General features: G+C 38.2%; 1 protein-coding gene across 1 annotated transcript in view; it reads left to right on the top strand.

Annotated features, from left to right (window-relative positions):
* The window catches only part of LOC311427532 (pinopsin-like), an 86,215-nt gene that overhangs the window by 45,244 nt on the left and 14,442 nt on the right, over positions 1-26,529 (top strand). Inside the window, exon 3 of the mRNA XM_084504978.1 lies at positions 14,236-14,469. Coding sequence (XP_084361104.1) covers positions 14,236-14,469 — 234 coding nt within the window. The remainder of the gene's footprint in view (positions 1-14,235; positions 14,470-26,529) is intronic.

Raw genomic sequence — 26,529 nt, 5'->3', positions numbered from 1 at the left:
AGAGAAGTATTTAAAAGCAGTTTCACATCACTTTGGAATTTGGTAGGTGCTGTGTGTGATCTGTTCTTGCCCATGTCTTACTGTGTATCTCAAGTCTATGGTAAAGACATACAGCTGCTGAATCTCACTTGTCTGTTAGCTGGGCATGGATAGACTCTGGTCACTGTTTATAGATATAACACTCGAAGACTTTTTTTTTCTATTTTTTTCTATGTCATATTGCTGCCCTCTGGATGCCTTACTCTATCTGATGCCTTTAGAATCCGTGCTATCGGTAAAGTGTTTTTCTGGGGGTCTCTTGTTTCTCTTTGGGGTGTTTACAGCTTCAAAATCATGTGAAACCTCTGTTGAAGATTATGGATCTCTGCAAATAATGAAGCTTGCCTGTCTGAAAGTGTGAAGTTCATTAGTGCTGATAATCACTTCTACACACCATCTTCTAGATTTTTCATGTGGTGTGATGTCTGGATGCCCAAAGTGGACAGGGTTTTCAGATCTTAGAGAAGGTTTCTGGCAGTGTATGTTTATCCAGACTGAGAGATTTCATAGACCCACTATCTTTCTGTTTTCATGGTCCCTGATATGAAGAACAATGCTACTTCATGGAGGTGATCATCAAAGTAGTATTAGAGGGACAGTCAGAGTAGATTATCCCAGACTGAAGCTGTGATGGTTCTCCTACAAGTATACAAATCCTATTAAGAAAGTCAGAGTTACAAAGACAGTGCCTGTAACATCAGACTAAGAAAACCTCTATGTAGGAATTTCTTGAAGGGGCCATATAATATGAGTATAGATGATAAATCCTCCATGTCTAATCACATATTCTTTATTTACCTATTCCCTTATCTGTTTCTTACGTTTTTTGTTTGTTTGTTTGTTTGTTTGTTTTATGTTATCTTCCCCTTGTAGCATGAAATCTTTGATCTATCATTAGATCTTCGACCTAGAACTATGAATATCTCACTGCAGTGCAACATTTTATTATTATTATTATTATTATTATTATTATTATTATTAGGAGGAGGAGGAGGAGAATTTTTTTTATATTATTTTCATTCTTTTTTTTTTTTTTGTATTATTTAATAAATGTATTTATTCTTGGTACCACCCAAAGTACCTCTTACACTTTGGTAATTTGGAGTAGCAACCGGAAATACAGTTTCTGAACATGGCAGGAACAATAACTAGTTTCTTTGTAGGAACATCTCTATGAATAATAAATCACAGAATCACAGAATGGCTGAGGTTGGAAGGGACCTCTGAAGATCATCTAGTCCAACACCCCTGCCAAGCAGGATCACCTAGAGCACATTGCACAGAATGGTATCCAGGCGGGTTTTGAATATTTCCAGAGAAGGAGACTCAAGAATTCAAGAACTAAAACCTGCTTCTCCATATTTTGTATACCTGCACCATATTTATTAATATTAAATAGTTTTGTTCCAAAAACAAAACAAAACCCCAAAACAAGAAATTTACATCATTGACTGACCTAACTTGGAACCATCTAAATTGTAGGTTTCTGTTTCCAGACTGTCTTCTGGGCTTCTATTACAACAAGGAGAGAGAGACAGACAGATAGACAAAAACAGTCTTCCAGGCGGTGGAAGTCCTATGTCAGGCCTGTCAAAGCCTATGTACTCAAAATTACATAAAAGGTTCCTACCTTCTGTTTCCTGTCAGGATTTACCCTGTTCTGTTAGCAAAATTTAAGTGCCAACATCCAAAGGACTACAAAACAAGTGGAAATATGGTTTGAAAAATTCCAGTGCTCTCAGCTCTTTGTGGGTTTGAGGCCATCTCTATGCATATGAGTCTGACATACCTGGATATATCATCAGCTTGTGCAAGCTGACCAGGCACTGAGAAATATTTGTAATGTACCACGTATCCCTAACGCTCCCAAAAAACAAGTCCCTCCTGTCCCTGCTGCATGTGTATTTGAATCTCAGTGATGCCTGGAAAGCTGTAGGAATCATTTTGTATTTGCATATGCACTATGTCTGAAGATATTCTGCCCTCCTCACCCACCTAATGGTAGGGGATTTGGGGAGAGGATTAGAGAGTATTTATGCAAGGGCTTTAGTCTTGTTTAGTCCTGGATTATTTTGTGTTTAATCACAACTTTCCACAAGCAGAAATTTCTGTACAGTCAAAGACTGCCTTACAGGATAATGTATTGAACTCATGAAATTGTAATAGTTTGGTTCTGCTTACCTTGTCTTTTTAGTAATCTAAAACAAATAACAAACTTTACAACAGTTTAAGTAGATGTTTTGTAATGGGAAGTCTTAAAATGATACACAATTTATAGAGGACTGGCTGTAAAACACAAGCTGCAGAAAAGGAATTTATCTTCATTTTCTGTGAGCTAAGGTAAGGATATTTATATACACACAGACTGGGTATAACTCACTAAGCCAGTTTCCCCTTGCTTACCTCCTCTAGCATATCAGAGTGAGGGCTAGAGAGACCTACCTTCAGGCACAACACAGTTCTGAGTACACAGTCCCCTGAGGAAAAAAAATAAAAATATTCGTATTCCTGAACTTCAGTCTTATTGACTAAATTTAGTTAATCTAGTTTAGCAGTTTACTTGAATTTCTCCCTCCTACCTGTCTTTCTGTGCTGAAAAAGAGGATTATGTGTTGTAGGGTGATATTAAAATTCTGGAGAATTTTGGGACTCCTGATACTGAGATGGATTGAAGACTTCCAGACTTTGCAGGGTTGTTTTGTTGGTGGTGGTTTTGTTGTTTTTCTCTGTGTATTACTGAATACAACCATGCCAAATGCATAATAATTTGAGGAAAAGGGTCTGTCATGTATATATGAGCACAGAGGAGAATGCCGGAGGCCAGTTTCAGTGTAATTGCTATATCTTTAAAGATGCCAATGAGAGGAGAGCTTTGAAGCCACTTTAGATTTATATTCTGTGCACAGTCGACATAATCTGACAACAAGGTCCAAGCACACATATTAGGCTTATTTGAATATAAATAGATACATATCAAAAGCATACCCACACGTCCTTAAAAATAAAGCCGTCTTACTTTATTTTATATGTCAGTAGAAATTTTCGGGGGATTGGGAAGTGGTCCCTCAGAAAATACTGGAAAACTTGACCTCTCCGCAAGAACAGAGGTAATTTTGATTAGATGCTGAAAGACTGCTGATGTTTGAGTGATTTTAGTGTCTAATTTCACTACTGATATCAGATACTTATACACAGGAACGGAAAGTTGACGTTCTCCCCCACAGCCTTGGTGTAAAGTAGTGTTAAATGCAAGTGAGAACTTTATATATGCAAGCAAAATTGGATCCAGAGGAATTCCCAAGCTCCATTTTATGGGAAAATAATATCCCAAGCCCTTTCTTTTTATTCACACCCCAGTTTCAGAGAAAATATTGTTATTTAGGGTAGAAAAGGCTGTTATTAATCCCACTCTAGATGTGAACAAAACATTGAGTCATACTCGTGTCATATCTTTCTTCTCTAATCTTGGAAGACTCCTGTGTAAGATTTTTCACACAATTATGGGCATATGTGTGTTTGTGTGTGCACCTTATGTAGTATATAATGTACAGTGTATCTGTATATATAGCATACAGGGTATATAAACATGCAGATGCTATATATAGTTTATAATATGTACATATATATACATATACAAATATATATATATGCAGTTGTACATACACTGACTTTTTCAGTGAGAAGGAATGGGTCATAAACCAAACTGCAAACATACCTGAAGGGTGTGGAGAAGGTTTCAATGTGTTCTGATTCCAAATAAATAAGTTTTCTGATCTCGGTTGACATTTGCTCTGACTCTTACATTTATTATTCTTGCAAAATATAAAACACAGCCTGTTATTTCCTGCTTTAGTTATATCGGTGTTCTAGTCTTTCAAAGGATTATTTTGGGTCAGCTATGATTGAAAACACTTTTCCTTTAGATGCAGACCAATATGCACTCCATTTCCTATGTAGATAGTAACACTTTATTGCTTAGCATCATGTAGTAATTTTGAAACATGGAAGGAAATTTTCCACCTGTCAGTTCATCTGGTTTTGAAGAGTTCAACTATATTTGTGATTTTACAGATATACATTCTGCAGACAGAATTATGTTTTCATTTTTCTTTTCCCTTAATTTCAGCTGGACTGTTAGATCCACCAAAGCCATTGCAAAAGTTATTAAAAACACATAGAAGTTGGTTATTGGAAGAGTAAATCTCTTACAGGTATAATTTGTTGGCAAACTTTTCAAAAACAGGGATTTTCAACTGAATTACTGGCTTGATTTTCTGAAAGTGGTCTCAGAAACCTCCATGGATTTGCTCAAGCCTTGTAGTTCTTTCTACCAGGTGCCCAATATTGGCAGTCTTGGTGCAAAGTGTCACTTCAGGAAGTATTCTGGCTTTTGGTAATCTATATATGTACCAAAACCACCTTTTCTCCTTCACACAGGTGCAGATAGAATCACAACATCATTTAGGTTAGAAAAGACCTTTGAGGTCACCAAGTCTAACCATCACTTAACACTACCAAGTCCACCAATAAACCTGAAGCACTGCATCGACACATCGCTTAAATATATCCAGATAATAGCAAAAATCCCTATAGTTTGGGATTGACTTTAAGCTACTTTAAATGAAAAGACAAGAAAACAAAACAAAACAAAAAAATGGTATTTGCTATCAGAGGGCTCTGTGACATTCAGTTCTTCCAGGGTTCTAAACTTTTAATGCTGACCCATACAGATGGGACTTTGCACCTTTCACAACTCCCTGGACCAGAGTCAACTTTGACTTGACAGTTTGTCAGGTCAAAATAGGTGCTTTCCTTGAGTAAGGAGGACTCATCCCCTCTAGGAAATGCTGGAAGCAGAGTAACATATCCTGCCTTTAGAACTTTGAAGTTCCTCTAAGCTTTCATCATCCATAGGATATAACCTGGTTTTAAGTTAATTCAGGTCAACATGTTCTCATTGAGCCCACTGATAGGGATGTCAGTGTGAGTGAAGGCCAGTTAAAATATGCTCACTAGAACTGGGCTTAGACAAGCAATCAAATGCAAAAAAGTAATACGCTTTGTGATTGCTATCAGTTTGTACAAATTAGACTTCATTGTTTCAAGGGAATGGCTTGCTATCTATTACTGTCTAGGGACTTTGTATAAATAAGGTAAGGCATGTTAGACACACAAAAAAAAAATAACCTTAATATTTTATAGCAAACAGTTTCTTTTGATCATCTTTTTCATAGAATATTAATTATATTTTAAAGAACTTCGAACAAAACCATTTTTTTTCAACTACGTCTCCAGATAGCAAACACAACTCACTGCCCTTTCAGTTTTCATTTTCCACATATCTTATTTTCTATACATCTTTGATTTGTTTCAGGCAGATAAGTGCCATGGAGGTGACACTGCAAATCTCGGAGACAGCAGCTCTGTGCAGTGGCACCGTTACTGAAGGACATAGATACAAATAATATTTTTTAGAAGTGTATATCACCACAAATAATGTATCTGCTTAAATGAGCAGCCAGAGCTGGTGGCACTTTAGCTTTATTTCACCTCAGAAGGATTATAATTATTTTTCTTTGTAGAGCATAGAGACTCGGTACTGCTTTACTTGTTGCTGTGATGCCTTCAGACCATTCAATGAATCAGTCAGTATGGATGAGCCAGTGTCTTCTGAGGGCTGAGTTGTTTGGTGTGGGATCCTCAAAGCGTGCTGGAGGCATACAACATCTCCTGGCCCTGTACTTCCCTTACAAGGAATAGCCCCGGGTGAAAAAAACAGTTGCTCAGGTCTGTCCGGCCAGGCTGCTGCACAGGTAGACACACTTCACCCATGCTCCAGGTTGATTGGACATAAGACAGCTCCAAGCCTCATGCATCTGCATCAGCCTGTTGTGGAGCCCAGGGCACAGGCTGGCTGACTGGGAGGCTGAGTTTCATAGTCATAGCTGAGTGCAGTGTGTTCTCAGCTTTTGCACTGGAATTGGCTTCTGTCCTGCCAACTCATTGCATGGGAAGCCCAAGCTCATGTTTTTGTAACTGTCTTCCTTGCTGGGTAAGGCTCTAGAGGGAAAGAGATATCCTCCACTTGGGGAACATATAAGTATCTAATGCACTTCTTTTTCTAAAACAAGACTGTTACACAAACAAAATTATAGCTATGTGTAATGCATCTTTAATTTTCTCATGCACATTAATGCTAGAAAATCCATGGTGAGGAAAGGTCAGAATGAAATATGAGTCATATATGATAGAAGTGACACCATGGGCTGCTTGTTTGTGTAGATGCGAATGTGTTCACTGTGTAAGTCAAATTGCTGTTAAAAGCCCGTTAGCTAGCACAGTGAAATAATTCCTGCAACTAAGAGGATTATAGTGGTTCTTAAGTCCACAACAGAACTTCACTGATATTAGCAGCAATAGCTTATATGCTTCAAGGGCAGTGTACGAAGCCCTAAGTTTTGTATTTAAAACATATCTTCACCCTGAGGCATTAAGATGACTACTCATATTTCAATAACAAAAATTCCCAATAAAGCCAGACTTGAGCTGATAAAATATCTTTCTATGGACTTCAATTTTTAGTCTTGACAGTAACATTAAAATACTTAACTGCAAAGCCCCTTGTGTGTTTTTATGGCTTCCTCCCTCTGTATTTGTTCATATTAACACATTATGTGGCCCCAACTGAGCAAAGTGCTCAGATGCATGCTTAAATCTCACTTCACCAGTGAACATTTGAGTGCAAATGCTTTAGAATCAGGGCCCATTGGACAGTAAGATGACCCAAAGCAGATGTTTCTGTTTAGTCCCTGTTTCCACAGAGACTATGCATCTCTTCAGTGCTCACTCTTGTTTTGGACTTAGCCACTGAAATGCTAATAAAGAAGGCATCAATTTTAACCCAGAGATCTGCTTTCTCATGATTGTCTTTCTTAAATAACAATCAAAGTATTTAATCTATCTTAGTATTAAACCACAAAGTTCTAGGGTAGCCCACACTGAGAAAAAGATTTCTTGGAGATTCTCTTTCCTACATAATTTTGGAGCTTTGATGCCTTTTTTTTTTTTTTTTCCCTCCTTGTTTTTGCTTGAGGAAAAAATCCATGAAGATGGGAGAGGAGGAAGCTCATCAGCATTGACATTTGAGTCACTGCTTAGTTTGAGACATTCCTGGAGCTTGTGGAGGGTTATTCTTACTTATATGCAAAGAGAATTTTTAGTTTCCTTGTTAGAAAAAAAAAAAAAAAAAAAAAAAAAAAAACAGGGAAGACGGTCTTACTTGATTGGTTTGTAAAGGAAGAAGAATGGTCTTTTTCCAGCTTTTTCCTCTACTACATCTCTTGCATTAAAAAGTCTAGTTCCCTTCTGTTCATTTCAAGAAATTGTAGTAGGCTAAATGTTCAAAGATTGGCAGACGTCCCTCAGATAATTATAAATATTTCATTTGTCTCTGGTTTTGGTAGTACTGTTGAATATTTGATTATGTCAAAACAAGCACTCATAAATGACACATAAGAAGTCTGGCAACAAACACTGCTGCTCATAAATAGCCTTCTCTTTACAGTGCAGTTTTGGAGGAGTAAAGAAAACACAGTTATTTGCATATAAAATGTACAGAGGCAGCTCCAGGAAAAATGTATCAGCCATGATAAATAAACAAAGGACTTTGCACACATTTCCATATTACTTATTTGGAGTGGGCTAGCTAAAGGATGATTACAGCATCAACTACTTAGATTCAGACTATATGATTTTTATTATCTTCTACTTTAATAAATAGTTGGAGAAAGAGAAATTGATCTTGAAGGACAACATGAATAAACACCCCCCTTTGATTTTTAGGATGTTATGGTATACATGTCCCTTCCTTGAAATTACTATGGATGCTGGGTTCTTACTATACAGTCTTTCCACTTTGTAGTTAGATGAATGGTGTGTCATATATTCTTCATAACCTTTCAAGATGTTCACAACTGAAAATGTCTGGGAGCTGTTACAATCTATGAGAAAGGCTTTATTGGAGAAAGAACATTACTGCAGTAGGTAAGGAGTACAGACTAGGGTAAATGCAAAAAGAAAACATGAGAGAATTCATGAAAACAATCAAGCTTGATCTCCATCGCTGAAGTTTCCTCCTAATAACAGCTAACTTTAACCTAACTTCCTTATTTTGTGTCTGAAATACAACAAAAAAAAACTCAGTTTGTTTCTAGATAATGGGAATATGCACAGTTGTACATGTTAGTGCCTTATAGGGGTGACATACCTCTAGCATTTGGGGTCTTGCAGTTGTCTTTAAGATGCAGCAACACAGCTGCAGTGTACACCCATTGCTTGGGTCTTCCCTGGTGCCAATGGCATCCTCTGAGCAGGCGAAATATTCCCTTGGTCCTACAATTCATGGCCAACTAAATCCACAGGGAGCTGAGGAGGGCTTGCCCATAATGATATTGTTCCTTTGCATGCTATTGTACTGTAACATTAACTGTGTCAATGTGTCAGGAAGGTGCGGGTTAGACTTCTGCAAGGAAAAAGTCAGACTCAGTCTTTTTTCTATAAGATCAGCCAAGCTTTCTCTAGGTCATGGCTTTTCCCCAGGTCCCTGCCATGACAGGCCCACACATTTACCTAGGACTGATCTGAGGCTGTTCTCTGAGGTTCATGGCAGAGTGGCCACCACAGAGAATTTTGGGGTCCTTTTCTTAAACCTCCAATGTAATGGATGTTCCACAGTTACATCAAAAGCCGTTAGCATCCCTTGCTACTAACCCCTTCAATCTCCTACTATAAGCTCCCCTTTTTAGCGGTTCACGACTGCTTCAGACTTTGACAAGTGCTGTTGAAATTTCCCATGCTCTGCACAGACCTGCCAGTTTCTTCTTTGCCAGCACATGAAACAGTACTTCATCCCATCACTTGGTGAGAAATATATCTGCTATATCTTGTCAGCTGGGAGAGGAGGGGATTCAGCTTTTGAGGTCAACTGAGTAATGTGTCACTCAGGTCCCCTTTGAGCACATTTCTGCAGTTGCCTTCCTCCTCACTGAATACCCCTGTGGCTTCTTCCGTGCTCTGTGACCTATCACATCTAATGTATCTGCTCAGCAGACTGCCATAGTCATCTAACCGTGGTGTCTTGCATGTCAGATTGAGTGGAAAAAGAGGGTGAAAGAGAGCATTGGGTATATATGCGAGATATTCAGTTTTACTACAGGGCAAAACAAGACAAGAGCTAATTGTGCCAGTCTTATGCTTAGTGGCTGAGATTAGACAAGCTTGACTGTTGCTACCTGAGGCTGATTTCTGAAAAAAAAAAAAAAAAAAAAAAAAACAAACACACTTCTGCTACATCTCAGAATGAAACTAGAGGAGACACATCATTTTCTCATTAAAAAAGAACCTCCCACAGAAAACAAAACAAAACAAAATAAAACACAACTTATTTTCCTTAAATGTAATGCCTTCTCTACATCAGAACAGGTCTCTCAAGTTTGCAGGAAATGTCTCTGTCCCAAAAAACCCAGTTGAATTTACAGCAAATGCATGTGTTTTCCAGCCAACCCAACTACATACCTTTTTACCCCAATGGTCCAGTATTCCTTGTATAATTTTAAGATGTATTTTAGATTTCCTATGTATTTAAAAAAAAATATTATATACACCCTATATCTTCACATTTACATTAGGCTTTACGTATTCTAGCACATTATTTTAATCTATTTTTGATTATCATTGCCCAATGTTCTATCATCTGTCTATCCAGACACTAAGCATTTCTGGGAGGCACTTCCATTTGACTATTGAAAATAAAATGTAACAATTGTGTTAAATTGTCCAATGCTTTCAAAATAAGAAATAGAGTCATTTTAATGTTAAATTGCCTGCTGCTTTTTCATCTGCAAAACTGTAATTTTTATGTAGCTGTATTTTGCTTGAGGCCTTCCAGCATGTATAAACAGAACTTTTAAAGGTAACATCTTTTAAAGGTAGGCTGCAAAGCTGAAAAGACAATGAAACAAAAAGTGTGTAGATAAATGTAGTATATGCTTTTGAAAACAAAACTCCAGGGCCACTTCTACAGAGTAGTCTAAACCTTGTTGAAATCCTCTTGCATCTTGTGTGTATTCCAGAATTACCAGGGTGATACCACAATGTGTTGGGTTGACCTTGGCTGGTCACCAAATGCCTAGCCATCCATTTGTTCACTCCTGCTCCTCAGCAGGACAGGGGCAGAGAGTAAGATGAAAAAACTTGTGGGTCAAGATAAGGACAAGGAGATCACTCACCAATTACCATGACAAGCAAAACACATTCAACTTGAAGAAAATGAATTTAATTTATTGCCAGTTAATTACAGAGTAGGATAGTGATAAATAAAAACAAAATTAAAAACACTTTCCCCCTTTCCTTATTCCCAGACTCATCTTCTCTCCTGATCCTTTTACCTCCTTCCCCCAAGAGGTGCAGGGGAATGGGAAATGGGGGCTGCATTCAGTGCATAATGTTTCATCTCTGCCATTCCTTCATCCTCACTTCCTTCCCCTTCCCATGGATCCCTTCCACAGAATGATGTATTTCACAAACTGCTCCAACATAGGTCCTTCCCATGGGCTGCAGTTCTTCAAAAACTGTTCCATCATGTGTCTGTACTAGAGGGTGCAGTCCTTCAGGAACAGAGGTTCCCCTGTAGGCTGTAGCTCCTGCCAGACCACCTGCTCCTCTAGACAGGTGCAGCTCCAACCTGGGGCCTGCTCCTATGTGGTTTCTCCAGGTCACATCCACCTGCTCCACCGGGGGCTCCTCCACGAGCTGCAGCATGGAGGTTTGCTCCATGTGGGACCCATGGGCTGCAGGGGGACAGCCTGCTCCACCAGGGGCCTCTCCACAGGCTTCAGGGGAGCTTCTGCTGTGTGCATGGAGCACTTCCTGCCCTCCGGCTGCACTGACCTTAGTGTCTGTGGAGTTGTTTCTCTCAAGTTTTCTCAATCCTCTCTCCCACAGCTCTCCAAATCCTCTCTCAATCCTCTCTCCCAATATAGAATGAAACAGTTAGTAGGAGACTCATGCCCAGAACACTATGAAAAAGTAAGATTACTGACACTTGGGAAGCAGATGAGTTACCTAAATAAAATATAAAATACAGTTAACAGCTACAGCAGCTCTGGGCATCAAACAAAAAACTTAGAGAAGCATCAAATACATTTGGGATTCATCACAAGAGATGTGATCTTATCATACTTGTCTGCTCTGGAAAACTGGGACACCCAGGTCATTTGGGATCGAGAGCGATTATGGAAGGACATATATTATGTTCCTTCTTCACTGTTGTTGTTTTGTTTTGTTTTGTTTGTTGTTGTTGTTGTTGTTGTTGTTTTGTTTGTTTTTGTTTGTTTGTTTGTTTTTGTTTTTGCTATCTGCAGTTCCATACTTTCAATCTTTTCTCTGCAACAGTGAGAATAGAAATATACTCTTGAAAATAACTATACTTTAAAAAAAAAAAAAAAGTCTGAAATTCTAACTTGCTCATCCCAGGAACTGGACTGTAAGTAAATCATATTATAGAATTATAATATGAGGTACATGAAAATTAGAATGATTGCGTACCTTGGTGTAAACATGGAAGTGAAAGATTCCATGAGCATGACAGCTAACTAAATTTGCTTTCCAATGGGTTTGTCTCACGACAAATGAGTTTTTAAACTCAATTATAGAAGACTGCAGTGGAAGGTCATCTTTCATAGACCCTGGGGACACATGAATGTCCTGTTTCAGGAACGTCTGTGATCAGAGATTTCTCATTTTTAATGATCAGAAAAGGAAAATCAGAGGAAAACAAACAAACAAACAAACAAACAAGCACAGCAGTGCTAAAATTAAAGCTGAATTAGAGTAGATTTTCTGGTATCTAACTTAAGTTCATCTCATATTACATTTTTCTTCTTGATGAAAACATTAGCAGGGATCCTTCTTCTCTATTGATATGTGAAGAATTCAGTATCAAAAACTCTAAGTCAACCTCCTAAGTTTCAGAACATCACTCAAATTTTAAGGAAGATATTGGAACCAACAGACAGACTTATTAAAACAGACACGGTGATGATATAGGCTTCCCTTCTTAAAAAACTGAGTTGAAGATGTAAAAATAGAAGGATGTGTAACAAAATTCTTGCACAATCATTTCACATTTACACATCTTTCCTTCCCTTATTTCTCATCTGTAGTTCATCTATGCACAGAGTAAACTCTTGCAAACTCTTTAGGACAGAGGTCTTATCTGAACAAAGAGGGAAAATGTGCTGACCGGTGCTGCTGCCTTTATTGAAGATCTTTATTAAGCTAGGACTTTGAATTTCTGGTTTAATAGTAAGCTTGCAACATATCTTCCCTTCCCTTCCCTTCCCTTCCCTTCCCTTCCCTTCCCTTCCCTTCCCTTCCCTTCCCTTCCCTTCCCTTCCCTTCCCTTCCCTTCCCTTCCCTTCCCTTCCCTTCCCTTCCCTTCCCTTCCCTTCCCTTCCCTTCCCTTCCCTTCCCTTCCCTTCCCTTCCCTTCCCTTCCCTTCCCTTCCCTTCCCTTCCCTTCCCTTCCCTTCCCTTCCCTTCCCTTCCCTTCCCTTCCCTTCCCTTCCCTTCCCATCTTTACCCCTCCCTCCCCCCCCTTTTTTTTAAGTTTGCTTGCATTTCATTTCAAGGAGCTGACTTTTTGCTTATTTTGTAGTTTGTAGTTTTACCTGCACTTAGTTCCCTTGGGTGCAGTTTATTCTCAAGAACTGCACTTTGAGGCAAAGAGACCTTAAAGTGGATATAAATAACATTTGGCTGAGTACAAGACTCGATTGATTTATTTTAAACATTTTAATACTTCCTGAAATCCTGCTGGCTCATCTGGGTTAGCTAAATACATGCTGGGGGGCAGTTATGGAATTAACCATAGCCTTTGGAGACCAGTTTGCTGAGGCTCTATCTAGAGCTGTTGGAGAGAGACTGGAACCAAAATTAGCCTCCTTGAAGAGTTTGTCTTTCTCTGCTGGCTGCAAAGATGTTTAGGAAGACCAACCAGTGTTCAGTAGTAGTCTGCAGGGAAATGTATTTACACCAAGGGTTAAAAATAACATCTAGACATTACTTTAATGTTTAACCTCCATCTTAGTGCTCTAGACTCCAAAAGAACATGATGCATTAGTCCAGAACAGACAAAAGAAGAATACATTTTGAAATGCGGAGAGGCTTTCAATACTTCCTCAGCAAGACTGGATGTGCCCAGCTATAGCCACACTATAACTATTAGTAAATTCATAACAGCAATATGGGCTATTGTGCCATTGCATTGAACAGATCATTTAAGTCTGTGCTTCCTGTTTACCCAGTTCCTCTCTGTTTCCCCAAAACAACAGAATAACTGAACTAAGTCAATATTTGGAATGCTTTATTTATTCATTTTTAAGAGCACACACACAAAAACAAAGAAACAAAACAAAACAAGTAAACAAAAAAACACTATTCTGACGGTTATCAAGAGTGAGGCTGATTTATCAAAATGGTGAACTACCCAGAACAGATAATCTATAAAGAATAAATCCTACCACTTAAAAGTTCATAAAGTCTTGTTTGGAAGGCTTCTCTAGTGTTCCACTCTTCATGTGACCTTTGCCAACATTACAGTGGGCTAAAAAAGACTTTGATAACAAGCCTTGACAACATCCAAGGGCAGATGTACTGAGCATTAGCACAGTCTTAATGTTGCTCTGCTGTTTCCACAACCCAAACAGTAAATGCTTCTGTTGGTTCTCATGTGTTTCATAATGCTTCTCCAGCTCAAGCAAGTCTTGGGGACTAGAATAACTTGAGTGAAAATATTATGCAATTATAGAGAATACCATACCTAAAGAGCAACTGGAGATGACCTACCGACTAGTAAAAACTAGATGGTAACTTCTGTTTTCGCTCCAACCTCTTCTTTGACTCTGGGTTATGCATGCAGCATGATATCTGTGAGGCTTTCCTCAGTGTCCGATGGAAACAATGAAGATCTTCCCATTGCATTCTCTCACTTTTGGGTTCGATGTTGATTTGTTTCTGGAATTACAATGTTGATTGTCATTGCTGATCTAAAATCAAGAGTCCCGGCGTTATTAAAACAATAAAAACAACTGCTCAGCTTCTTAAATCCTATCTTTTTTTCCCCTTCATCTTTCACTAGGTTGGAAAAATCCACAAGAACACTGCCCGCAAAAGAGAATACCACGTACTGTTCATGGTGATCACTACGGTTATCTGTTATCTTGTGTGTTGGATTCCCTATGGAGTTATAGCACTACTTGCAACATTTGGTAAGCCAGGTGTGGTGACTCCAGTTGCAAGCATCATACCTTCCATCTTAGCAAAAAGCAGCACTGTTTGCAATCCCATTATCTACATACTTATGAATAAGCAGGTAAGATATGTTATTTTAAAATTATATTTTCCTCAGGGTATGTCAGGACTTCTGTGACTACCTGTCCTGTGGATGTGTCTTTGGGAAAAGGGCATTCAGGGCTGAAAAATATCACTGGAGTCCTGGGATGGAAATGTCAACACATTATGTTGCTAAATAGCAAGAACAGATATACATCTGCTTACTGAAATTGCTCATGTTCTTCTGAGGACTTGCTGTGTGTTAATTTGCATGCTGCAGTGCTGCCAAATGTAATGGAATCTATTTACAAAAGAAGAATATTGGGGGATGTAGGTGGAAGAAAAGAGGGACAAGAAGAGGAAAGGATTTCATGACATTGAAAACAATCTGAAGGAGAAGATCTGTTGCAAACACTTAACCATTTTTCTCGACAGATACGCTTGAAAACAAAAAGTCATTTCAATTAAGTTTTTATGCACTTTTACATTTCTTTCTGTTAAATTCCCACTTCATCTATATGCCAAAATAGGGAACAATTTTATTTTCTCTTGAGGGGCAAGGCCAATTCTAGCATTTCTAAAATGCCTAGATCTAGCTGAGGTGCCTTATTCCTGTAAATGGCATTTTCTGTACAGAAAAGTGAACTTAAAATTTCTGCATTGACTACTCTGACTCTGAAGTTTGATAAGGGCAGATCTGGAAGTTTTAAAAGTGTTTTCCAGTAAGGTATTTGGAAAATACACGTAGGTTATAAAAACACTTTAAACACTTTATCTTTTTGATTACATTAGTGTGCTAAACATTGATATGAATTTCCTGTTCTCACTGTGTCCATTGCTATTACATAGCAAATAAATCCTTTATTTTTTTTTTTTTTTTTTTTTTCCTGGTGCATGCTGGAGCCTAATCTCAGTATTTATCAACAGCAGTGTTATATTATTTTGAAGCCTAGAAAAGGAAACATTGAACATAAAAGCCAAATATATTCTAATTTAGCCACTGTCTGAGATTATTCTTCATCTACCCTAAATTATTAAACAAGGAATTAATATGCCCCTGAAGACTGAGGGAAAAATCCCAGATAAGACATGAAACTTCCCTGAAATCAGAAGGAAACAATATTTTTGCCCTCCCCAATGCTAGGACTTCTTTTCCAAAGTCTAGTTTAAGCTGACATTGGAAATACAAAGAGCTCCAGAAAGTGCTAATACTGAAACAAAATTGTAACTTTTTCTCCTTTCCCTTACATGTTACAGTTATTATGGAAACTTCTCAAGAGCAGCATCTGTCTTGCTTCTTTGTCCTCTGAGCACTTAGGTCCTTAACTTCCATGAGGTCATCTGGCCATGCTACGGCCACTAGAGCAAGCTATAACAGAGAAGGCAAGTACATTTTGGCATTGTATTCACACACAGAGCACATCCCAGACAACAGGGTTACAGAAGCTGAGGTAAAGATATGGATCTTAAAACACATGAACTCAATGTAGAGCCTTGGGTGTCTCCATATGTCTCAAGAACAGAATCACAAGCACAATTACCAGTGGTGACAACCTGGCAGCCACAGATATAAACACAACAAAAGAAGGCTGTTTTTATATTCTCCAACTGCTCCAGGCAGTTATTGAGAACTCTGTATTCTGCAGCATCAAAGGCTTACGAGATAGTCACACTGCTGTGGGTGTGCTGAGACAGAGAGGAAAGGCTCACTGTTGGGAAAAACTTGATTAGCAAGAATAAAGCCAGGATGCTTGCACATCACAGGAATGTAGCAAGCTGTCCAAAATCACTCTTTCCCTGCAGTAGCTGTTTCTTTCAGATAAAAAGAAGAAAATTGTGAATACTTAACTTGTTTCTCAATATGAGGCTGACATTTGATCCAATTTATCATCTCTTATAAAGGAAGAACAATGCTGGATGATCTGTCTACAGGGGGAGAATTCCATTTGGACCATTTTGAGGCAAGGCAGGCAATTTCTTAGCAGCAGGAGCTGAAAAGACTTTGTAACAATTCAGGAGCACCCTGGCAGGGAACTGCAAACAGTTTCTTAAATATCTCTTCTTAGTCTTCAGTCATATGCAAGACTGAAGTATTAGACTTCTCTCTTTGAACTTTGAGAATAATTCTTCTGTTTCCCACTACCTGCTGTTCTGCAGTTGCCATCATTTAACAAAAAATGCAAAGGAACAGAGTAGTTGAATAAGTCTTGAAGGGTAGATCATTAGTTGCCAGCTGGTAGTCACTGTATGATTTTTTATTATTTTTATTTTTAATACAGCTAGCTTCCTTAGTGTTGCAGAAATCAAAACAAGATCATTCCTGAAAAGGAGCTTTGTCAGATTAGGGGTAAATACTCTCATTATAATAAAACCAAAATAATAGTTCTCAGTTCTCATTTGTTTTGCCATTATTTATTAGCAGAAAAATAACTATTTTTATCTGAAACTGAGGAATGGTCTTCACTCACAAGAGGTGAAACATATCCATCCATCTGTTCACCTTCTTTTCAGACCAGGAAAAAAAAGTTAAACACCTTTGTCCTATGTATGAAATGCATTCACAGCATGTCAGCTACTTAGTAGCTTTCCTCATTCCTTTCTGTAAATTTAACCCTTCAGGAAAAGTTCTCTTCCCAGCACTTAGCTTCTCTGGGCTTCATGTTTTGCTGAGAATTGTCATAGGAGGCTGGTGCATCCCAAAAGAAAAATTATCTAGCCTGTATTTTTCATGGTCATGTCTTGGATACAATATGCCAAAGGTAGGCTATTTACTCATGCATGTTGTAAATACACCAAGAACATATGGCTTAATCTCTAGGTCTCTGTGCATAAGCTAACCTTTTTGCTTTGGGACCTGCTCTGAAGGTTGCAAAACAGCACCGGTTGACTGCAGCCACAGTGTTAGCTTCCATCTGTCATAAAGCAATTTGGAGTATCGTGGAATTGCCACCCTCGGAGCCTGCCTTAAAAGTCATCCTGCAGAACACACCTTTAAATTAACTCTTGAACATGTTTTGAGTCACTTTCATGGTCCAGAAACCCCAGGAAAAAAAAAAAAAAAAAAAGAAAAAAAAGAAAAAAAAAAAAGTTAAATCTTTGTTGGTTCCTTCTGCACTGCCTTGAGGTGATAAAATAGCTGGGGTGAATTTCTTTCCAGTAGTGGGGACTCCCTCATGCAGGACCACATGGCTTATACTGCTGTCTGTTTGCTGCTCCTTTCCAGGAGCACAGAAAGGCATAGTTTCAGCTGGACCATTGCTGGTCTAAAAACATCATTCCAGGCTTTCATTAAGCTTCACTGACAAAGCTGTTCAAGCATTAAGCTGCTTGAACTGCCTGAGATTGAAGTAACATCTTCAAACTTCCACCCATGCAGCTACCCCAACAAGTTATTTATGACAGCTTCAATTTCCCTCCTTCCACCATGGTGATGCAGAAACCTCCTCTTCCACGTTACATACAAGCAGTTGTTAAGCCTTCACCAGAGAGATACCAGCTCCCCCATAACAATGGGCTTGCTGTTGCACAGATAGGGGCATCTTGCCTTCCTGTAATCCATAGGGCAACAGGAACTCGAAAAACCAAAAACTTTCTGATGGGTGTAACTGTACTTCAGGACATACTTCACTGAGAACCAGGTATCAATAGCTGGATAACACAATAGTGCAGCAGCTTTTTAGGTTAGCCTTATCTGATGTATGAGAAGTTCATTCAGTTTTTATTGATATAGAAGTCTAGATACGAATAATGAGTGCTTGAGAGGGTATGGTTATGGATGAGAAGTGGGTATTGAGAGTGAGTCAGTCTGCACTTGCTATTTCACATAATTTCAAGGTAGCATTCAGAGAAAACAGGAATTTGCTTCATTGCAACTGACAGCCAAATTTTAGACAAATGAAACCTTATCACTTAAGGATCTCTAGAAACAATCACTTGGAAGCCTCTGATCAGTTTACATATATATGTTACAACATTTGTTGATGTAAAATGATCTTGCTTAGCTGTGGTTCATGGGCTTCAGACTAATTACATGATTTCAGCAGTTATTTCCAGACATTTAGTCACTCAGGCAGTACACCTACATTTCCCTGGACTACTGAAACTCAAACCAGCACTTCTAATACTGTTTCGCATATTACAGTTTGGAAAACAAAAAAACAATCACACACTCACACATAAATAAAAAATAACCACTCAAGCACTGTGATAATCAGTGTCCTATTTCTGGTGTCAGAAAATACCTTTGAGCAAAAGTAAGGAGGGAGAGCGTGAGGGAAGAGATGTTTTAGATGTGAATAGAAGTTACTGATTACCAGTTTGATTTCTACCCTGACTTCTTGAATTAAAATCACTACACTTATAAAAATAGAAGCAGAGCTTGTCATTTTCCCCAAGGATCTGGAGAAGTGATGCTGACAAGAATATACACACTTGTCTGAAAATAATTAATAGTGTGACCTTTCCAAAGTTATCATGATCTGGGGCTTGGTGAGGGCGAATAAATTAAAATAATGAACAAACTAAGCCAACTGCAAATAATTCTGCCTTTTTGTTGTTGTTGTTTGTTTCTGATGGGCAATGAGATGTGAATAATAATGTACTTAAGAGTGCTCCTCAACAAGACCTGGAGCCAGCACATGCAATTGTGCTCTCTTCTCTCATGAGTGATCACTTAGGCACATAGCCCTGTTGCTGCAACGGGGCTACTCACACATTGAATTTTCTTCAGATTTATCTTCATTGCTCATGCACATAGTGTAAAATAGCCACCTGGGCCCAAGCTGGGAGCCTCAACGGAGAGGCTATAAAGAGGTGAGGTGACAGTATTGGAGACCAATGTGTGATAAGCAGGAGTTAACCCAGCAAGGAAGTGGAGTTTCCCCAGTAGGTTAGAACTGTGAGAAAAAGGAAAGGCATTTTCATATTGTTTAGCTGCATTAAGATGAGCAATAACACACCATCCAGAGAGGTGACACTGATTCAGGTCACAAGTCAGACACCTCCCAGATGTGCTGCAGCTGCAGTGGGACCTGTACCACCTCCCCACCACTCACCAAGCAGATCACTACCAGGCCAACCCCTCTTCAAATGCATTTGTGGAACTTGAAATGAGTCCTTCTTTAGTGATAAGATTTTTGCACCTTATACACAGTTTTCTAACAACCCTTTTCAGTCCATCTTGATGCGACCTTATGCACCGAGCAGGGAGAAATGCATATGCACTTTGGGAAACAGAGCTGCACATGACAGTCATAAAGAAAAATAGAAAAAAAATAATAATAACCTTAACATTTCCCAGCTGGATACATAACAGCTGTATTTTCACAGTCAATTTTCATGTGGTATTGTGCAGTTTTCAGCATTTCCCACAAAAGGTAATGTTTCAGTTTTCAAACTGCAGGAATATGTGGGTAAGTTAATGGTTTTTTGTTGTCCTTTTTTTTTTTTTTTTTTTTTTTTTAAGTGCTCATTTTTCCCCTTGGAAAACTAAGATACTTTAGCTGCATGAGAACACAGTAGGACAGATCCAGAAAGATGGTACACAATAAAGAGACAATTGTGTTAAACCTCATTTTATGGACAAACTGAAACATATCTATTAAGTCCTGAAAAGAAATCCCGTTTTTTTAAGTTCATGACCTTCTAGAAGTTTTCAGACTTATCATAAGATTTATTGCTATAAATTGCTATTTTTTCATTAAAATTCCTGTAAGATGTTAATAAGAAGTTAATAAATGATTATTATTTTTTTTAATCTCTTTCACTGTTTTCTGGTCTGATATTAGGTATATAAAGAAGTGGCACCGTATTACCTAACAAGCAGTATTATGACTTTTTAAAGTTGAGGGGCAAAAGGAAGAGACGTCTCAAGGGCACCTTTACTGCTGTCATAAAGTACAATTGCATCTCACACAGTGAGTTCAGAATTACTTTAGGTGTTTCTTTCTCAGATTATGACAAAAAGATCAGTTCAGACAAATAACCTATTTAACTAGGGTTACAAGTACATTTAGCAGCCCCAGCTAGCATCATGCTGTCCCAGGCTATACTCCTGGTGCAACCTGGCTGAATATGTTCAGCATTATCCTGCCTGTCCTGTGGATGCTTTCAGAGGGCTGGACCAACCTCAATATCACAGAAGAGTTTAGGACTTGTTTGTTCAGACCCACATGAAAAGTAGCAAGCAGGCAGCCAGGTCACCAAAAGTCAGGTCAAGCAAAATACTAAATAAATATAGAAACAATTAAACACGAACAAACACAAACACAGGATAAGTATCTGTTTACTGGGCTAGTTACTATCAGGGATGACAGCAACAGAAATGATGTCCACTTAGATCTTCCTTTCAGGAAGACCGAGAAAGTGAAGGGCAATATCCCAGTTCTGTCTGGGATAGAGTTACTTTTTTTTTTTTTTCCTAGTAACAGTTATGGTGCTGTGTTTTAGATTTAGGATGAGAATAATGTTGATAACATACTGATGTTTTAATTGTTGCAGAGCAGTGCTTATACAAATCTAAGGACTGTTCAGCTTCTCATGCTGCCCTGCCAGTGAGTAGTCTGGGGGTGCACCAGAAGCTGGCAGGGGGCAGGGGACAGAGCCAGGACAGGTGACCCAAACTGGCCAAAGAGATACTCCCTACCATATGACAGCAATAAAAAGTGGAGGGAGTTGGCATGGGGGCTGTTGTTGCTCAGGGACTGGCTAGGCATTGGTCAGTTGGCATTGTGCATCACTTGTTTTTTATTACCTCATGTATTCTGTAAACCTTGATGACTAAACTATTCAGAGGCTTAAAGTTATCATTGTCATTTAGAATAAGTCCCTAGGCATTATGCAGGCAAACTGCAACAGGTAAAAATTATGATCCCTTTGGACAACTCAAATTTTAAAATAAAAATGTAGTTGAAATCTAAACTTAAATTATCTCATCCACCCTATTGCATTTTCATTGAAATTAGCTCAGAAAAGAAGGAAAATTGCCTCAGCTTTCTCCTGACAACTTTGCAGGTGATACTGGTCAGTAGAAAGGGTCATAGTCTAGGAAATTGAGTTAATTGCAGTGATTGTATGAAAGGAGATTAATGTTGGTACCTGTTTGGGGGATAGCAAGGAAATACCCTTAGGAAAAGATTCAGCCTCTAAAATCACTGTCACTGTACAAAGGGAATGAAACAAAGAACTGTTTAAGAATTCAAAGAATAAGCAGGGTTACATCCCTAAGCTTTTATCTGGCACAAGTAAGACTGTTTCAGCCAAATTGTTTGCACTTACCTATCATGATCAGCCTATGGTTGTGCTGGGAGTTTCAGGACTCCATTTAAAATCAGCCATTTTCACACACTTCCAACTGTAATATCAAACCTGTGAGATAGATTGAGAGTTAAATGGAGGTTTGCAGTATTCAGATAACCATAGAAGCAAGGAATATGGCATATTCACACCTAAATCAAAGGTGTTAGGATTCATACAAGCAAGGCCCCTTGGTATCCTGTTTGCTCTTGCAAGTATACATCAGCAGAAACTCAAATCAATATTTCTTTGCTGTCCTCACATGTGTGCCTGTCCTTAAGGGGCTTTCAGATGGTCAACAGTTCAGTCAGTGATAAGAAAAATGGAGGAAAAAAGGATAAGTTTTAATGACCATGATGTTTACATCTTGCTAGTACTTCAGTGATCTACAAGTTAAGTGTAAGCACTTGGCATTTTGTTTTGTTTTGTTTTGTTTTGTTTTGTTTTTTGTTTTTTTCTGGACTGATTTCCAAATTTGGTGTGGACAGATAAGGTCCTGCAAAAGGGAACAGGATCTGTAGGTAGGCTGAACTTCTGCTGTTCTTCAAATAACATTGCCAGGTGACACTGAACAGGGAGCTTCTGTTGCAGTGCTCTCAGCTGCATCTCCAGGTCAGACTGAAGTTTAGCCCACACTAAAATTCATCTGGTGAAGGTCAAACATTAATTTAACATCAGATTTCTGTGTTAATTCTAATGTTTCTGCTTTTCTCTCAACATGTTCACATTTAACAAGTAGGACTCCATTTATGCTTCTATATTTGCTGCAGCCTTTATTTTCTTATTTTCAAAGCTGTTTGCAAGCATATGTCATCTGAAAAAAAAAACAAACAAACAAAAAAAAAACAGAATCTGTAAGACAATGCAACCAATTATATAAGCAAAGAGTTTAGTTGCTTTATGAAGACTATCAGATTCAACAGATGAAAAAGATTTGAAAAGATAAGTGTAAGCCTGGAGGTAATAGAAATTCTCATTTGTCTCTCTTGTTCAATCACTGAGTAATCTCTTGCGATGTAGCAGTGGCATAATACTATAATTTTATCCAGAGCGGGACATTTTGGTGTATTTCATCTGTCAGTTGATATTACTTCTCAGTGTTTTACTATGTCTACCAGGTATATCTTTGCAGTCATGTATCCAGCTAGCAATTCAAGCAACAATCATTTCAGATTAGGTGATGGAGAGAAAAAAATAAAATGAGATTTCTTAATCAGAGAATTTTTCAGCATTTATGTAGCTTTCTCTAAATACATATTTAATTAATTGATTTAATTCTCATTATCCTTGTAAAGCAGGTGAATATCATCATCCTAGTTTTGCAGCAGGACAAATTTGAGTATCAAAGGTTATATTACTGCTTAAAACCTTATGAACTTGCATGACAAATCTAATTCAGATCTGTAGAACTCTATGATTTAATCATGATGTCCTTCTCTGTTCAGGACAAAGTACTCAGTCAAAGTACTTACTGTACTCAAGGATGTAATGGTTTCCACAGTATTGAATATGTGACATAAAATATAGAAGCCTACTAGGTCTGTAATTCATTAGATTAAGTCCCTTTTCATTATAAACTGCACCTTTTAATCCCATTAAGAAATTTGACTATGTGAGACTGAAAACAAATTGATGTTCCTTGTTTCTTGAACTAGAAGCAATTGCAGAGCTTTATTCCTCAGGTGTCTAGTCAGCCAACTTCCAAACTAATTGTGCTTGTAGCCAGTTTATAATCCTTCATTCCTGGTTTACTCAAAAAAAAAAAACACACCTTATTCTTTCGGATGTCTTCTGTTCATACTCAGAAACAGCAGTCAGATGACTTTCTTCATACTGCTAGGTTAAATCAGCTTAGTTCTTTCAGTTTTCTGTAGTGATCAAGGCACTTCATTCTTTTGACATCAAATGTAAACACAATTAAAGATATAATTAATACTACTGTTTGCTATATCTATAGTCTCGTGATACAAAATTATGTGCAGTTAATATTATGCAAATGCCAGTGACCATAAATATGCCCAGTTGCCATCACTAATATGTAGTCATAGCAAAACCAGACCTGCAAAGGTCCTGACTTTTGTTAATTGCATTCCCTTGCTCGTAGGCAATGGGCCATTCTTGTGGCATTGACTTGAAGTGGCAAAGGCAATACTCCAGCCTTCCTCTTTTATCTCTTTTATTTTCTTTTATGTCTCTTTTAGCTTTCTGAAATTTTGAAAAAAAAAAAAATCAAATAACAACAACAACAACAAAAACAAAATTATAAACTTATTGATAATCATGCTTGAGACTGTGTATTTCATCTGGAAAACAACTTCCTAGCAGATCACTGAATATTAGAAAAGGACCAATGCTTCAATGCATTAGAAGTTATTTCTTGTTTATGTCATCCTATTTTAACTCCCTTGATTATTGTTATCCTCTGAATTTGAATCAAAAACAAGAACTACAGCTCTACAGTGACTTCTTAAATCCCTTTACTGTGACTAAATTATGACCAGATTTTCAGAAATGGGTGTACAGTCATGGTCTGTTATATAGGGTACAACTATGTAAATTGAGTACTTTACAGATGACTTTGGTTCAGATGTAGCATTTTATTCCTTCGGGGGAAATATTACTCAGGACTTTACAACTCAGAGAGAGATAAGACTTCTGTGTGTACTGGTTTTCAATATGAATATACTGAAAGAGGAATTCAAAGTTAACCAAAATGTGTACGCCTTCCTTTTCACTTTCACTATCTTCTCTCTCAGTGATCACCAATGACAAATTCAAGGGATTTCTATGCAAGTTATGAAAAAAAAATATAAAATAATAATTAAAAAAAAAAAAAAACAACAGGCAGTTTTGTAACTTGTTGAGAAATTTTCCATGAAAGCATCTGCTCTGTGCAAAATGTGGTTTCTGCAAAATTTGAAGCTGTTAACTTTGCTAACTGTATTTTCAGCTGGGAAATCTTAAGGACAAAACATTCAAGTTCAGAACATATTTCCTTGCCTTAGCCTCTACACATTGGTTTCTGTAACACCTATTTTCAATGAGAAACACTGCCCCTTAACCTGGCAGATCAAGCTCCCTTCCCACACTGCATGTCCCATGCACAAATGATGCACAAATGTGGGAGAGTTGTGGCTTAGCTAGAGAACAAAATGCAGTGAAATTAGTAGTCCAGCATGGAAATCCGGTTTATAGGAAAACAGGCAGAGTGAGTCTAAACTATGCCCTACAGGTATCTGCTTATAACTGGATACTTTGCCAGTCCAAGCTCTTGTCTGGATTTTTTTTTTTTTACTTTTTTTAAAAGATATGTTCTGTGTTTGTCCCAGATTTGGAAGAAATTTGATAAGTATTAGATTTTCTCTCACAACTAAAATTCCGATTTCTCAACCCAGTCAGTTCTGTTGTATTATTTATTATCATAGAATCATGGAATATCCTGAGTTGGAAGGGAACCCACAAGGATCATCGAATCCAACTCCTGGCTCCACACAGGACCACCCAAAAATCAGACCATATGTCTGAGAGTATTGTCCAAATACTTGAACTCCAGCAGGCTCAGTGCTGTGACCACTGCCCTGGGCACCCTGTCCCAGTGCCCGACCACCCTCTGGGTGCAGAACCTTTCCCTAACCCCCAGCCTGACCCTCCCCTGTCCTAGCCCCATGCCGTTCCCTCGGGTCCTGTTGCTGTCCCCAGAGAGCAGAGCTCAGTGCCTGCCCCTCCGCTCCCCTCGTGAGGGAGCTGCAGGCTGCCATGAGGCCTCATGGGGAGGACTCATAATAACCTGTATTTTATCCAGAGGCAGTATGAAAAGTAGTGCTAAGGAATGCTGCTCTAAACTCATCTGACCACATTTAGCATGTAGATCGCTTTACTCTAGAGCAGCTAAAATGCCCACAAGCTGCTTTAGGTTTGTGTGTGTTCGTTTGTGTATTAGTAGAGTGTAAGACAGACAAAAAGAGCCTGAAAAATACACAATGGAAGATAGGCAGTGGTATGGTGATACAAAAATAATCTTATGAAAATAAGGAATTTGGGTTTCCTTGTGTGGTGTTCTTGGTCTCAGCCTAAGTGGAGCTGTGAAGAAATATCCTGAAACATCCTACTTTCCCTAATCGTGCATTATACACAGACTACTGCTAAGGATAGAACACTCACAAGCCAGGGCAGCAAGAAGACAATTAGGTCATAATTTTACGAGTTCTTGTTCATATGCTTTAGTGATAACAGAACTGGGACAGGTACATAGTGGTCTAAGTCCAACACAGTTAGCTGTAGTCTTTCTTTTAATTCTTGTGGGTTGATCCATAGTCCATAGGAGAAGAAATGAAAATACAAGAAGAAACCGGGTAGGCAAAAGAAACATATTGATGATGACTATATAAGCACATACATTTTTCAAATGTCAAAATAATTCTTGTTGCTATGATTTGAACTTTCAGCAAAATGAGAGTTATTTCAAAATGATCTGGAATCACTCATCACATATTACAGTAGTAATAGACCCTTCATTTCTTCTCATGAAATAAAATGTTACTGTAGGGACTGGTAAATTTGCTGCTGCCTCTGTCAGTCAGGATCCATCAATCATACTGCAAAGCCCTAAACAATTCTGACTTACTGAAATAAGAACAGAAAATAGAGACAGGGTCCATTTTGTTGCTGTTCACAGATTTTTGCCTGTTCTTGTTCCTCACACTGCTTTAGGAAACTCTTCTTTCTTAAGTTCCTTTAAGGTAGGAGAAATTAATTTCACATAAGCTGTCCTTTTTATATATAGTATGGGTTTTAGTAGCTCTACTTA

This window comes from Aythya ferina (assembly GCF_964211825.1).
Source record: "Aythya ferina genome assembly, chromosome: 1".
Lineage (NCBI taxonomy): Eukaryota > Metazoa > Chordata > Aves > Anseriformes > Anatidae > Aythya > Aythya ferina.
This window is presented reverse-complemented; position numbering and strand designations above follow the sequence as displayed.